The 15,218-nt window shown below is 42.8% G+C and overlaps 1 protein-coding gene across 1 annotated transcript in view; it reads right to left on the bottom strand.

Annotated features, from left to right (window-relative positions):
• The window catches only part of KIF13A (kinesin family member 13A), a 187,992-nt gene that overhangs the window by 45,604 nt on the left and 127,170 nt on the right, over positions 1-15,218 (bottom strand). Inside the window, 4 exon segments of the mRNA XM_025208438.1 lie at positions 886-1,035; positions 2,721-2,861; positions 3,987-4,149; positions 11,265-11,475. Of these exon segments, the coding sequence (XP_025064223.1) occupies positions 886-1,035; positions 2,721-2,861; positions 3,987-4,149; positions 11,265-11,475 (665 nt within the window).

The following is a 15,218-nucleotide window of genomic DNA, read 5'->3' as shown; positions in this document are numbered from 1 at the left end:
AGGTACAAGCAGACAGCAAGCTGCTTGACCTCTCCATATCACCTGCCCCTGCACTGCCTGACCCCCTGCAGCAGTGGAGGGATGAATTAAAGATAACCCTCCAATAATTAGATTCTATACATGAAACTTGTTAACAAATGTATACGTTTTCCTTGTATAGAATTTAATTATTGGGGGATCATCTTAAATTCAGGGTCATCTTTGATTCAAGTAGATGTGGTAAGTTCTATCCACCCTTACTTCTTTACCTTAGGGGTAAAAAAACATATGGCATGGAGAGCCACTGGATCAGTCCATGGAAACAGGTGGTTCTGGCAGCCTCTTAGCAGCAAGGTGTTTTGTTTATGTCCATGCCAAGGCTGGGGAGCTACATCAGTGCTACAGATAAGGGTGACTGGGGAGAAGTGATGGCAGGGAGAAACAGCGGCGATAGCAGTGGCTGGGTCAGAACACCAGCCCACCTTGGACCCAAGCCGGGTTGTTCTGGCCCATGGCTCCAAAATGTTGCTAACTGCTGCTTTACATTAACAATACCTTGTGTATTATTAACGTGTTATACCAGGAGTGGCATGCAATACAGCAGGTCTGCTTCATCCAGCCTTCCAAGCTACCAGAAGAAGGGCATAGCCTGTTGTATAATCCAGAGCCCCAACGGCATGGCCACCATCAGTAGAAGGATGAGTGAAGGATGTGTCAACACAGCCTTGCTCGCCCCGTGACCACCAGCAGTCCTGCCACAGGTGCATCTCTTCCCTCTATGTCCAACACAGCTGTTGGCACTGCCCTCTGCTGGGTCTAGTTTGCAAAGGAGCCCTGTGGTCTGGATCTGGCTTATAGCACGGGGTGAGTCTGACACTCCAGCTTTACACTGTTATTTAGCCTTACCTCGCCCTGTTGGCTGATGATTGGCACAGCATACTGAAGTTTAACATCATAGAAAAGGCACTCCAAAAAGACATTTGCTACTCCAATTAGGTTGTGATTTTCTTGTGCTTCATAGAAAGGGTCACCTCTTTTACCAGTGAGCTTCCTTATCTGTGTTTAAAAAGGCACAGAAATAGCTACTCTTTAAACACTGCAAACCACAGTGATAAAATTATGCAGAAAACAAAACTGAATAACCACGTGACCTTTATGCCCTTAATCACCTCATCCTCTATTATCTTACATTGACCACAGATAAATTTAGATTACAAGTACACTACAAAACTAAAATAAAATATTGGGCTGGGGATCATATAACATCTCTTCTCACAGAGGAATAGTAATGTGACTTCAATTTTGAAGTGTGAGGCCAAGTCACCTGCTCTAAAGTAAGTGCAATTCTACTGACTTCCAAAAGTTGTACCTGCTTATATCTGAAAATGTTTTTATTTAAAAAAAACAAAAAAACCCTCCAGAACAAACCAAATTCTTTTCTCAGTGCCCAACTTGAACAACTGAGCTGGTTGCTGGGTATCATGCATGAGCTTGCAGCTGTTCCCTTACTTCTCCTGATCCAAGTTCTGCAGCCTATTTTATGTGAACACTCCATATACACAGACATCTTCTGGCTCAGCCCCCAACTCACACTAGGAATCCCTACAAAGCTGTATTCCACAGTAGCTGAACAAGACGTTTCCATTCTGTGTTTCCCTTTTCCACTCAAAAGAAAAAGGTTTAAATCATATTGTTATTATGCTTGAAGGACTGTATGGGCTAACAGAATACACTAATATCTTTTTTAAATAAACTGTGCCTACTGATATGACAAACTTTCGTGGACTTTAATGGGTGCAAAATGAAGCCCAAAGGCTCTCTCATGTTACAAATATGATTCATAGATTCTTATTCTCCTGCCTAAAGATGTCATAATACAAAAGAACAAAGCAACTGCTCAAGTAGGTATAAGAATTATATTCCATGCAAAGGGATTTGTGCTCTCCCTATCAGCCATGTGGTAGCAGGACACCCTACTTTCACATTCCTACATGGCTATTTAAAGGACACATTCATGAACTGTTAAATCCTATTTCAGTCTTTTGCTAGGTGAAGTGAGGCAAGCATTACCGATATTATAATATAGAAGTGATTTCTATGCATAAGAATGATTTTTTTTTCTTTAAAAAAAAAAAGGCATATGGCTGACTTGATGTTTTAGTTATCTGCAAATATCAAGCCAAACTAGGAGAATAATTCTCTTACTGCTTTACAGTTTAAAGATACACAACTGAGGCAAAGTTTTAGGATCAAGCTCTGCCCTCATATGTGCACTTTACGCTCTGAGCAGTCTAACTAGCTTGAGTGCCAGAAACAGCATTTTCTTGGTGCTCTGCTCAGACTAATGTGCCTTACCCACTGATGTCACATTAATTGGAATTTTATCAGTAAGAGATATGCCTTCATGGAACTTCATGATTCCATAAAGAGATATCTTCTTTCCGATAGAACTCCAACTAACATGATACGATTCAGACTGGCGTAAGAATATTTGAGGGTATAGTTGTAGCAGAAATGCTGTATTTTTCTTCTTTGTAATGGGTACTCTGTGTTAAGTATTCCTTGTACACCCTTGTTTGTGCAGTGTAATTTATGATATAATCCAAAATACATACACACACACACACACACACACACACACACACTTGCACTCACTGTATTGTACCTATAAAAACAGAGAGAAGCGGTGAGACGAAAACAGATATTTAAAAAAATGGTCAAGTTATATGTATTTTAAATACCTCTGGAACTCTCTCCTTCCAGTCCTGATACAGGTCTCTCATGTCAATCAATTTGTTCTCTAGTTTTTCAATAGTCCACACCTGAGTGCCTTTTCCTTTTCTTCTCACTTGAATAGCAGGCTCACTTACTATTGCCCCCCTCTGTCAGAGAAGAGAAATGATTGACTGTAGAAACATACCCTTAAATATCCTAACTTTTCACTCAAATCATACTCCCACAGAATGTAACTGCACACAGATTACATGGCTTTCTTTGGTACGCTAGCTGCAGTACTTCTGCACAGTAAGCAAACTTTGCAAACAAAGCTGTGCAGATTCAATGGATCCTTCCTTTCGTTCTTCTCAAATGCTTTATTTTTAAATAGAGACATTAAATAGGAATAATCTTGTTGTGGCAGCTTATGGTAATATCCTAACTATGGGCAGTAAGATTCACTGAAATATCAAATATGCCACGTAAAATACACAATGACAAAATCCGAGGCATAACACGTGAAAAATGCACCTAAGGCAGCATGGGAGCAGCAGCAAGCAGCAGGTGTAGGGAGTGTGTGTCACAGAGTGCAAGGTGCTCTGGGGATTGTTCTCTAGAGTGGCAGTGGAGTTTGCTAATGCTGGGGAGGGAGCTTCCACAATTTTTGCCACTGAAGCCCAACTCCAGGGAGTAAACAAATGCTGATTTCAGCAGCAAAACATGGGGTTAATTCTCCCACGAACAGGAGTGAACTTTACTGCTGCTCTACAAAACAATGATTCCCATAACGCCTTGTGCTCCATGACCCACATTGCCTGTATTGCTGCTTCCAGCACCTGGGAAATGCAGGTGGAGCAGGGGACAGGAGGGTGAGACGTGCACCCCATCCTTCTGGCACCTCTCCCCTTAGGCAGTGCCCCACTCAACAACCCTACATTATGCTACTGGACAAAATCATATGGGTACGATGTGGGAGTTAGGTATTTTAGGAAGACTATTTTCTCTTTAGATCTTGCCCATATGTATTTAAAAAAATGCAGAATTATGTTTTAGTAGTACAGCATCAGAACATAAACATTTACCCTCATGTCACATGAGCTTAAGGATGTCATATGTTTTTAGGAGAGGGACCGATAGCATCTATACTTAAATGCTATCCTCCACCTACATAATACTTCAGTGGTTTAAAAACAAACATAATTTCCAACTGCAATTGAAAACAAAAACAGGCTCAAATTTTAGTGATTAGTTAAAGCTGCTGCTGCATTTTTCCTGCTCTGTTTGCTCCTTACCTTTCTGTTGGCACTGAGGTTTGCAGCTGGGATCTGAAGTGTCACTTGATAATCAGTTAGCTTGCTCATTTCTTCTGCTAAGAAGTTTGCCTCTCTCACCAGTGTATTGGCCTTTACTATCTGCTCTCGAAGTTTAGCCAGGCTCTGTCGGAACAATTCATCCCTGTGGTGCAGTAGGTAACATGAAAGATATACAGAAACCTATTTCTATTATTGGAAAGTTGTGAATGCAGACCAGTCAAGACTTCTATGAAACAAATCTTGAAAGGAAATGCTGTAGTACGATTGCTTGGTGTTTTATATATCATTTTACTAAGAAAACTCAAACCAACAGATTAAATAAAGCTTTCAAGCAACACATACTAGTAGGGTTGTAGCCAGATTTCGATCTATGGAACGTGCAAGAAGCAAAGAATTTTTTTGGAAATATCTTTTATTGGACTAACTATATAGTCGGGAGAGATGTTAGTCAAGACAAGATGCCCGTTCACTGTGCCTGGACAATGGTTTTTGGCTCATTACAACTTACCTACTCCACCTCTCTGTATTCTACAGATCTTATTCTTTTACAAAAACAGATGTATTTCAACTGCCCTTTCCTTGATTTGCAGCTATTCCTGATATAATCTCTTTACTCACCAGGTTTACTGCCTTCTCCATCTTTAAGTGACTATTTTTGTTTATGTTATGCAGACAAAATAAAGTAATTCGTTTACTTCCTAATTACTTTAGGTCAGAGGTTTTCAACCTTTTTAAATATGTGTACCCCCAGTAGCCCCCTTTTTAATAAGTGTGTCCCTGGGGGAAGGAGGGGTGGCGAGTGGCTGGATGCAGAGTGGAGGGGTGGCAAAGAGCAGAATGGCAGCAGCACGGTGTCTGTGCAGCCCTGCTCTCACCTCATCCACGCCTTGCTCTCATGAGGCAGCGGCCTGGGGTGGTGGTTCTCCAACCTTGTCCAACCCCGCATACCCCCTAGGAACTTTCAAGGTACCCCCAGGGCTACAGGTACACCTGGTTGACAACCCCTGATTTAGGCTGTTGCTGTTTTTTCCCCAGATTCAAGGAAGGGCATTTTGTACTTGAAAGCTTGTCTAACATCTTTCCCAAATGTAATTAGTCAATAAAAGATGCTACCAAAAGTCTGAAGGTTGTTCCTAATAGAGTGTAGTAGTCTCAGCACATGTGAGGTTTCATCAATACAAAGTCCTCTGTTTAGATCAAGGTGAGGAATGGCAGATTGTAATCTATAAAATCTACAGGGCTAACAGCTTCATTTGAAAAGATAAGACTACTGCAGACCCTACTGTGTTGTAGAATTCCAAGGCCTATTGTCTGCACTTAGCCATTCTTGATATAAAGCATCTTATATCCCACTATCAAGTGTACCCTGCAATTAACAGAAGACAATGCACAAATAAACAACTGGGGTCTAACCCCCTTTCTACGAATTCCAAGTCTCTATACCTGTTTGAACAAATCTATTTCAAAATGAAAAATGGCAAGCCAGACCTCCCATGATATTTCTTATTATGCTTGTACCTGTAATACAAGTGCAGGCACTTCTCATATACAGGTCCCCATCTTTAATGATTTTTCATCTTAACATGGTAGTTCTTTGATCTTACAAAGATAACAAGCCAATGATTTCTGCCTTACTTTAGGAAACCCCAGAAGTCCTAACAGCACTTACCATACAGCATACTGTATCACATACTTTCCTGCAAAAAACCTTTAAGCAAATCTCAGAAACTTTAGTCTGTAGCAGTGTCTTCTTTGTGCTATGTATAGCCCTTTCTATGCAAAATCCTACTGAAATCAATTGTATTGGTGTATTCTCATTTCCACAGAACACATGAGATTAGAGACAAGTTTGGGATGAAAGGCAAAACTGTTCTGTGGGGCAAGCTGTAAATATGAAAAGCAGTCGGTAGTTTGGCTACGTAGACATTTTATGGTATTTAGCTTCACTTTGATCTATCAGGTTCCTTAATCCCACGGATAGTGCAGCCCTGCTGATAAACCAGTAATTACCAGAAGGAATTGCTCTAATCTTTGCAAGAGGTCTGACAGGGTAGTTCTGCCCTGATAACTCTCCTATGAAAAATACTATGAAGACACATAGATTGGACAGGGACAGCTTTAGTAAAGAGGCCCGGAATCTGGTGCCGTCAGTGGACGTGTCTACATGAGATGTTTACTGCGCAGTAGACTAATTATCTGTGCAGTAAACATCTTGGTGTCTACACATGCACCCTATTAGGCTGGAGTAAACTAATTTACTATGCAGCAAGATAGTACTTGTAAATACAAGTACTATCCTGCTTCGGAGTAAAAAACTCTGCAACAGTACGTGTCAACAATGCCCCACCTGGCTGGGGCATGAGGGTGCTTCAGTGTGGTGGCTGCCCGCCAGCTAGCCACTGCACTGAAGTACCCTAGTGCCCCAGCCAGCCCCTAAGCAGCATGCTGAGCTGGGCAGTACCAGCCCCAGGCTGGCAGGCTGACTCCCCAGGTCCCCTGCTAGCTGGGGCTGCTCCACCCTGGTTCAGTATGCTGCAATCTTGCAATTTTGGGTGCACATGCAAATGGCAATAAATTCTGGAGTTTATAGCTCCTGGGCTCATGTTCAAATGACATGCCCGGGAGCAATAAACTCCGGAGTTTGTTTTGCATTAATTGCATGTGTAGTTGCACCTAGTATGTACTAAAACAAGCAGCTTTATGCTGTTATCTTGTCTAACCCAGGTCTGCAACACAGGCAGTGCCTTGTTACAGCCTCGACAGACTGGATCACAGCTGTGGCCAAGTCTACTACCTCCTTCCCCATCTGCTCCTGGTACAAAGAGGGCAACTCCTTTTTCTGCCCTTAACAGCTTAATACTAGATAGCAATAATGCACTCTTATAAAAAGCAATACGTTGAAATCAGCTGAAAGCTGAAGTTAGAGGAAGTACGTATGCACTAAACGGTGCTTTGCACAGAGTGTACGTTATAGCAGTACTCTGCTACCACTGGTTGCCTGCTAGCTTCTGTAATGGGACAGGGCTTTGACCTATAAATGTCCCAAATGATATGAAATATTGCTGCAACACCTCTTTTTCCCCAATGTTATGCTTCTGTATGTAAGACCAGTAAGTTAACAGATCATTCATCTAAAAAATAAATAAAGGCACAATGGCAGGGCACTTTCCATAAAGAGTCTGTAACTCTCAAACTTGCTTAAATATATTAACTTTCTGTGAATGCTAAGAAGCCAATTGTTTCTTCATCAAGCTTTTGAGGAAGGAATGTGTCCAGAACATAGCAAAGCCTTATGGGGGATGTCATCTCAACCAAGTATTATTGTGGAAAGTTTTCATTATCTTCTGTACATTCTAACTGTGTCTGGCTTTGTGTACATAACTGCGAGTGCGCTAAGCCACCAAATAAGCGGTTCACAGAAACTGAGGCCAAGGGACTTCTAATGAGGTTTTTGCATTGTTATTAGACAAAGTGTGCTTGCCTAGCTCCATCAACAAACAATTCAAACAAACATTTGGATGTTTAACCCCAAAGCAGAGCTTAAAGCATAGTTTAAATAAGCATCAGCTAACCCTTAATTATACCAACACTTGGAAGATGCCACTGTTAGCCACACCAGTGGCTAGGCTCCACTGCACTTTCTCCACACTCTGAACATAATGGCTAGGTACAGACATTTAAAAAGCCCAAGGTAGAATCAAGCTAAGTTATGTGGTTTTCTGTAAGTGGCGTAGTTTAAATTTGTAGCGAACAGAACACACAATGGTGTTCTGTTTGGTGGGGTAGGGGAGCAAATCTTTGATGGGGAAAGGCAGGGGGAGCAAATCTTAGACTGGGTTCTGCCATTTTTAAGCCGGTCTATGGGTGCTAAACTTCTGTTCTGTTACAGGTACAGACTGGTTTCCAATCATAAGTTTCATAGTTGGTAGGGTCGGAAGGGACCTGAGCAAATCATCAAGTCCAACCCCCCTGCCATGGCAGCAAAGAATGCTGGGGTCAAAGGACCCCGGCAAGGTGTCTAACTAGCCTCCTTTTGAAGACCCCCAGGGTAGGAGCAAGCATCACTTCCCTTGGAAGTTAGTTCCAGATCCTAGCCGCCCTGACTGTGAAGTAGTGCCTCCTGATATCTAGTCTGAATCTACTCTCAGTCAATTTATGGCCGTTATTCCTTATTAATCCCAGTAGTGCTCGGTGGAACAGGGACTCTCCCATTGCCTGCTGGTCTCCCTTGGCCAGTTTATAGACGGCCACCAGATCCCCTCCAGCCTTCTCTTGTGGAAACTGAACAGGTTCAGGTCTCGTAGCCTCTCCTCGTAGAGCCTGCCCTGTTAACCCCTGATCATGCGAGTGGCCCTCCTTTGGACCCTCTCAATACTGTCTACATCCCTCCTGAAGTGTGGCGCCCAGAACTGGATGCAGTACTCCACCTGCAGTCTGACCAGTGTCGCATAGAGGGGGAGAATCACCTCCTTGGACCTGCTCGTGATGCATCTGTGGATGCATGACAAGGTGCGATTAGCCTTCTTGACCGTGTCCCCACATTGGCGACCCATGTTCATCTTGGAGTCTATAATGACTCCAAGATCCTTTTCTGCCTCTGTGCTGACGAGAGGGGAGTCCCCCAGCCTGTAGGTATGCTGCTGGTTCTTTCTCCCTAGGTGCAGTACCCTGCACTTGTCAGTATTGAATCCCATCTTATTCTCATCCACCCACCTCTGTAACCTGTCGAGATCCAATTGCAGCCTGTCCCTCCCTTCTAGGGTGGCCACTTCTCCCCACATCTTAGCGTTATCCACGAATTTGAACAAGGTGCTTTTCACCCCCTCATCCAAGTCGCTGATGAAGATGTTGAACAGTGTGGGCACAAGGAGAACCCCACTGCCCACATCCCTCCAAGTCGAAAATGACCCATCCACCACCACTCTCTGGGAACAGCCCTCCAGCCAACTGGCGACCCATCTGACTGTGTAGGCATCAACACCACAATCTCCTAATTTTTTAACAAGAATGGGGTGAGAGACAGTGTCGAAGGCCTTCCTAAAGTCCAGAAAGACTACGTCCACTGTGACACCTGCGTTACTTATACCAGTAAGTAAAAGTGCAATTTCTGTACCTGGTCAGTGCATGAAGAACCTCCCTCATGTTTTGCATATTTCCCATCACCTGGTTAGGAAAGAGAAACCTTTCTCCAAAACTGTTCCCAGATGCCTATAAGCAAGGACCTACCAAAATTTCAGGAGAATTGTGCGGCGCAACAGCTCCTTTAATTTTGTAATTTCCTCCATATGCTGCCCCCCCTCCCCCCCAGCTGATTGGCAGAAAGGCCCCACCACTCCTGATTGGCATGGAGGCGAAAACTGCAGTTTAAAATACGGCATGGTTTTTGCCTCCTGGCTGGTCAGCAACAAGTAGCTGAGCTGCCAGGGCCCCCCAGCCAGTCTGCAACAGGAGGCAAAAACTGTGCCATATTTAGGGCATGAGGTTTGTTGGTTTTCTTTTGCCAGGGGGGGTGGGGGGAGTGTTGTTTTGTTTTTTAATAAGTGTGGTATTTTTTATGCTGCAATAACTTCCAGAGAAATTAACCAGTTCAGAAGATGTGAGAGATGTGGAGGTGAAATCCAGCTGTGAAATCCAAGGACAACATTTAGGTTCAAAGCCAATTCTTCCTAATAACCCCATCAATTGCCAGGGTGGCAAGATGCTGAGAAGTTTATCCTGAGTCTTGTTTTGGAGTTCGTATCAGCCTGATGCTAGAAATTATTGGATACATTTAAAACTGAATCTATTTCATCTTCTGTTCTCCCATTTCAGAACACTCTGTCTGCTATGAGAAGCAGAGGGAAAAAAGGAGGTTCTTACTACTTCTCGAAGCATTCCCCAAGCAGCAAGACCATTTCAAGGATATGAATTCCTGACCACTTCACTTGCTGTCCAGTTCTGAATAGAAGCAGTGGCTCTAACCAGAGTCTTATTTTAATATGCAGCTGCTTGGCAAAGCTATGAAGAGCCCTAAAAAGCACTAAAACTTATCTGCAAACTCAGGAGGATGAGACTCCATTATTTTGCTGAGACTCCATTATTTCTGTCTGCACTTCAAAGTTCTGCTTCCAGCTCTTACGGATATAAAGGAATTGTTTTAATTAAAACAACCACCATTTCCCCCCATACTGGCCAAAGAAAACTTTCTAGTCATCACTGGTTACAGGGTGAACAGTTTTTTTCTCATGCCAAACTTGGCACAACTTATGAACTTTGAAAGTACGACAGAACAAAAACTAAACACAAAACAAACAGTTTACAACACTAGATTTTGAGTCTTGTTTTCTGTTTCCTACATTCTGGGTCTGAATAATTCAAGACAATTATGTTTATGTTTTTCTTTTAGATTGACTTTTTATGGGAGAGGTGGAAGAACACAAAAATAGAAGGGAGTACTCAAAGTTAGCATGTATAAAAAAAGAGAGTTCAGTGAATAATGAAGTCTCTGTTGTGGAATGTAAACAAGCATCTGCAGATAACAGAGTTGGAAAAGACCTGTTAGTCCATCTAGACACTTCTCCCAGTGAATGAAACAGACCTAAGAACAGACTAGTAATTTGTTTACAACAAAATGCCACAGCTGAAATCTTATTGCTCTGATGCTGCTGACCATATGACTCCCCTTTTTGAATCTAAGAGGCTTCCTCTGACCTTTTATAACAAGAAGAGAACCTCTCTCATTTTCAAGACACAGCCCTGCCCCTGCCTAACCTCCACTTATTCTTTCCTCCGCTTCCTAAACTCTCCTTCCAGAACTAACTCCTGCCAGTCATCTGAGAAACTCTCATACATGCTTTGTCTTTGAGACTTCTTCTTTCATTTCAAACTAAACCTCTCCTTTTTACTCCAAGTCCCTCCTAAAATCTACTGTACCTGAGGTCTGGCACCAATACCTTTTTAAAGACCAATCTACTGTTAGAAACTAAAGCACACACAAAATGAGAGTCAATATTTGAGTTCATGTGCATCCTATGTTTCTGAAGTTTGTCTGTGATTTAAATATAGTTAGATCCTTGTTGCAGAGTTGTGTTTCCACAGTGATATGTGCACTGATAGCACCTAACACTTGGTAAAGCTTGATCTTGCACATTTGATTCCATCATTTCTTTAGATACAATGTCTCTGTTTCTGGAAACCTTGGTCACCTTACCCTTCAATGCACCACCTCTCTCATTTGTGTTTCTCATTCATTCTTTGTTTTTACTCCTGCATTCTCACCTCTCTTCTGTCCAGAGGTTTACTTTCTGCTGTACAGACTGAGCTGTGTACGAGAGCTGGTCACTGCCATGCTGATGTTGCCTTTCTGGAGAGAGCTGCTGTCGCAGCTGCTCTAGTTCACGCTCATACATCATCCGCTGCTCCTCAAGAGCGCTCCGCTTCTCTTCCAGGTACTGTTTTTCCAGTACCTGGACCACATTTTGAACCGGGTCTGCCAAAGGAAGAAGTGAAAGAACACCATGTCAGTACCAGAGTTCAACTGTTGTCACCATGGTGCAATAACACTCAGTGTATGCCAGGCACTGATCCAAGGGATTGAATTTACAAACCAAAGCCAAAATGAATGGATACACACAGCAAAAAGGACAGAGCATACAGAGGAGGTGGGAGGAGTGGCAGCTGAGAGATGCACTTGATTATCTTTTGATTATATTAGTTCCACACTTGATTTAAAAAATAATAATAATATGGAGCACCACGGAAGTTAGGACAGGAACACTGAAGAAGAGTGTGAGTCAACAAGAGCAAGGAAATAACAGTAAGAAAAGAATGGAAGAGGATGCTAAGGAAGGAAGAGATAAGTTAGAGAGAGAAAAAACCTTCTTTTTCCCTGTACTGGAGGAACGTGATGGACAGTAGTGGGTAAAAACAGAACAAACCAATGATCTATACTAATCAGGAATAGTCAAGAATCCACTCCAAAGTAAATAACCACCACCTGGCATTTTGCTCAGTATACACTATACAGTATACACTATACAGTATACACTGTATACACTATACAGTATACATTTCTCAGGACACTGAACAATTCTTTAAAGCATGGGTGCTCAACCCCTGGCCTGAGGGCCAAATCTGGCCCTTGGGGCTCTTCATAGGTCCAGAAATTCGGCAGCAGGGGAGTGGTGGCACCATGTCCTTGCTACCAAACTTGCAGACTCTCCAGGATTCCCAAGTGCTTCATGTTGGACTGTGTGCCCAATCTCAATGCACAAGGCTAGGCATATGCAGCGCTAGACCCCAGGCCCCGATCCTGGCACAGGAGGCAGTGCTGGGCCCCAGTGCTGGGATGAGGGAGGAGGACGCCCCCTTGAGGCCCCAATCCTGGTGAAGAGGGGGAGGAGGGAGCAGTGCTGGGTCCCATGGCCCAATCCCAGCACTCAGGACAGGGAGGGGGCTGTACCAAGCCCTAGGCTCTGATGCTGACACATGGGACTTGAACCAGTCTGTGGACCAGCCCCACACAACTCATCTAGCCTCAGGGACAAAGACTGAGCACCATGGCAATAAAAGGTCTCCAAACTGCCACAGCTGTTATTTTTTAGCAGCTTCCATTCACAACTAGTCAGAATTTGCATTCTCATTGGAAAATAGTTAGTTATTCTTAACTTCCAAGCATATAAATGAAGAAAAAGGGATTACTGAATGACCTGAGTTCTGGTACTCAAGCATATAAATTGAATTGTTCACATGCCTGCCTGTGATACTCAGACCAGATACCTTCTGAATATGCGAAGAATTATTTTCACATTCCCCAGATTCTACTGCATCATCTCTATAATATTTTACAGCTATAACTAGCTAGAAGAGTGATTTATAGAAGAGTGATTTGGAAATTAAATGTTACACAGAAGGAGGAGGACAAGTATGGAAGAGATTAAAGAGATTTCTGCTGGGTTTGAAAAGATGGGAAAGAATTATAGGAATGAGTCACTGAGACAAGAATTTCTTAAATTACTCAAATAAATAACTGATGCCAGAAAATGGAGCTTCACAACACGCTCACCTGAGAGATCTCTCCAACTACCGATAGCTAAAGGATCACACTGAAATTTATCAAATGGGATTAAACTACACCATTAAATATACTTTACAGGAGGTACCTTACAAGCAGGAGCTAAATAGTTTTCCAATTTTAAGTAGCATTTTTAGTTTCAGCTGAAACCAAATTAAGCAGCACATGAGCATTTACTTTTGACATTTCAATATTAAAAGCTCCAATATGGCTTGCAAAAAACACTCCAGAATGAACACAGTCATGCAGAAGAATCACAAATCTCAAAATTTGAAAACCAAGGCCAAAATGGTTCAATTTATAGCTGCCTACCATCAAACGTAGTGGAAATGTATTATAAATGGTAAAATTCTCCCCAATTCAGAAAACATATATTAGACAACAAGCAGAATTTAAGCCCTATTTAATTCAAATCTGGAGTCATGCATCCTAAGGAGGATTTTACCCAGTTTACTAGCTTTTAAATGGTTCTTCTGTTGTATTAAAGACCCTAATCCTGGAAACATTTATGCACACAAAGCAGCCCTTCAGACTTTAAAGGACTCACACAAAGAAAATTACTTGATCAAGTGTTTGAAAGAATGGAACTTAAACACAGAACTCTAAATATTAAAAAAATATACCATATTTACTGGAATACCAGACAAAGTCCCCACCCCCCAAATCAGCATTAGGGGAAAAGCTCCTTATCTCACATTTGCACACAAGGAAATCTCATTAAATTCATTGTGCGTGCATCTACACATCACCCAACAATGATGTAGCGATGCGTTACAATCGCTGTATGGTGCACCATGGAGACACAGTGATGACGTGGGTCTACACGTGATCACCAGCTACGTTGCCGTAGTGGTGCACTCCCTGGGTATAGCATGCTGCTACAGTGACACAGCAGAGAAATTTACCCATGTGCCACACGCATGGTGCAGCACCTGCCCATACTGCGCCATGCCTTAGTACTTCCAAAAGGAAGTACTAAGCACGGTGCTGTAGCAATGTCACCATACGGTGACGTGTAGATGTGCCCTGTCTATATGAAACTGTTCCCAAAGGCAGCATGTGCTCCGTCATGGAAATAAACTATGAAGCTGATTTAAATGCAGCCAACATTAAGTATGACTACAAAACACATGGCTGATATGGAACAAACATGCTGATGGGAACTTTTTTTTAACTATCATTTTCCGTATTCCAAGCCAAATTAGCCAAAACAGATTTCAAATCCGAGAGTCAGTCTAGAATCATTTGTGGCCCTACTACCAGCAAACATCCTCCACCCCTATCTGGGGCTTCAGATGTTCTCAAATCCTTTGGCAGGCATCCTACTTGCAGACCCCAACACGGAGGTTTAGGGTTCATATGCCCCCAAATTTTGCTTGCCCTTGGCCATAAGGCCACAGGAACAAGCTAAGGAGGAGTCTCCCATTTCCATAAAGTGGGCATAAAGCCAAGATTAACTTTGCATTACCTATGCGGGTACTATCCCATGCTAGCAGAGCGGTCTTCCCCAAGTGCAACTAGGAAGCCACCATGGTGATCATGGTATTTCCTCTGCCAGACAAGCATAGACTACACTTGATCTGAGCCCTTCAGAGGCCAAGAAGCTGATGGGAACTTACCACAAGAATAGGTTAGTGAAGCCTACATGAATAAGATATATGGTAGTGCCCATTGAGAGCAGTTTCCCTCAGCGCCAACTCCTTTCCAAGTCATGGTTAGCCACTACACTGCATATATTTCAACTTCATCTTCATTCTCACAGCTGAGCTAGGGCTTTTCCAATGATTCCTGTTTCTTCACCAGCCTTAAATGTCTGGCAAACATCACCAAATAGAGACCCAAACAGTTCACCCAGAATCCCTCTGTCACCTCTTCTTCTCTCAACCTGTCCCATATGATTAGTGTGGGTCCACCCTCTATGAAGTGGAGCCAGAGCAGGCTGCCTTGTACCTCACCTGCATATAAATCTTTGGAGGATCCCAGGACTCATGACAACAACACATCCCATTCCAGTCATGAGTGGGGGTGCTAATTAGATCCTCTGTGGGGGGTGGAGTATCTGTGGTACACATGCATACTGAGCAGTGTTGAGCTATGGGGTTGCCATGGCTTGAAATGCTGTTGACTCTGCAGGGGCCCAGCCCAATGAACTATATGAT

The sequence above is a fragment of the Alligator sinensis genome, unplaced genomic scaffold (assembly GCF_000455745.1).
Source record: "Alligator sinensis unplaced genomic scaffold, ASM45574v1 scaffold928_1, whole genome shotgun sequence".
In the NCBI taxonomy this organism is placed as follows: domain Eukaryota; kingdom Metazoa; phylum Chordata; order Crocodylia; family Alligatoridae; genus Alligator; species Alligator sinensis.
The sequence above is the reverse complement of the archived record's forward strand: the minus strand, read 5'-3'. Positions and strand labels throughout refer to the sequence as shown.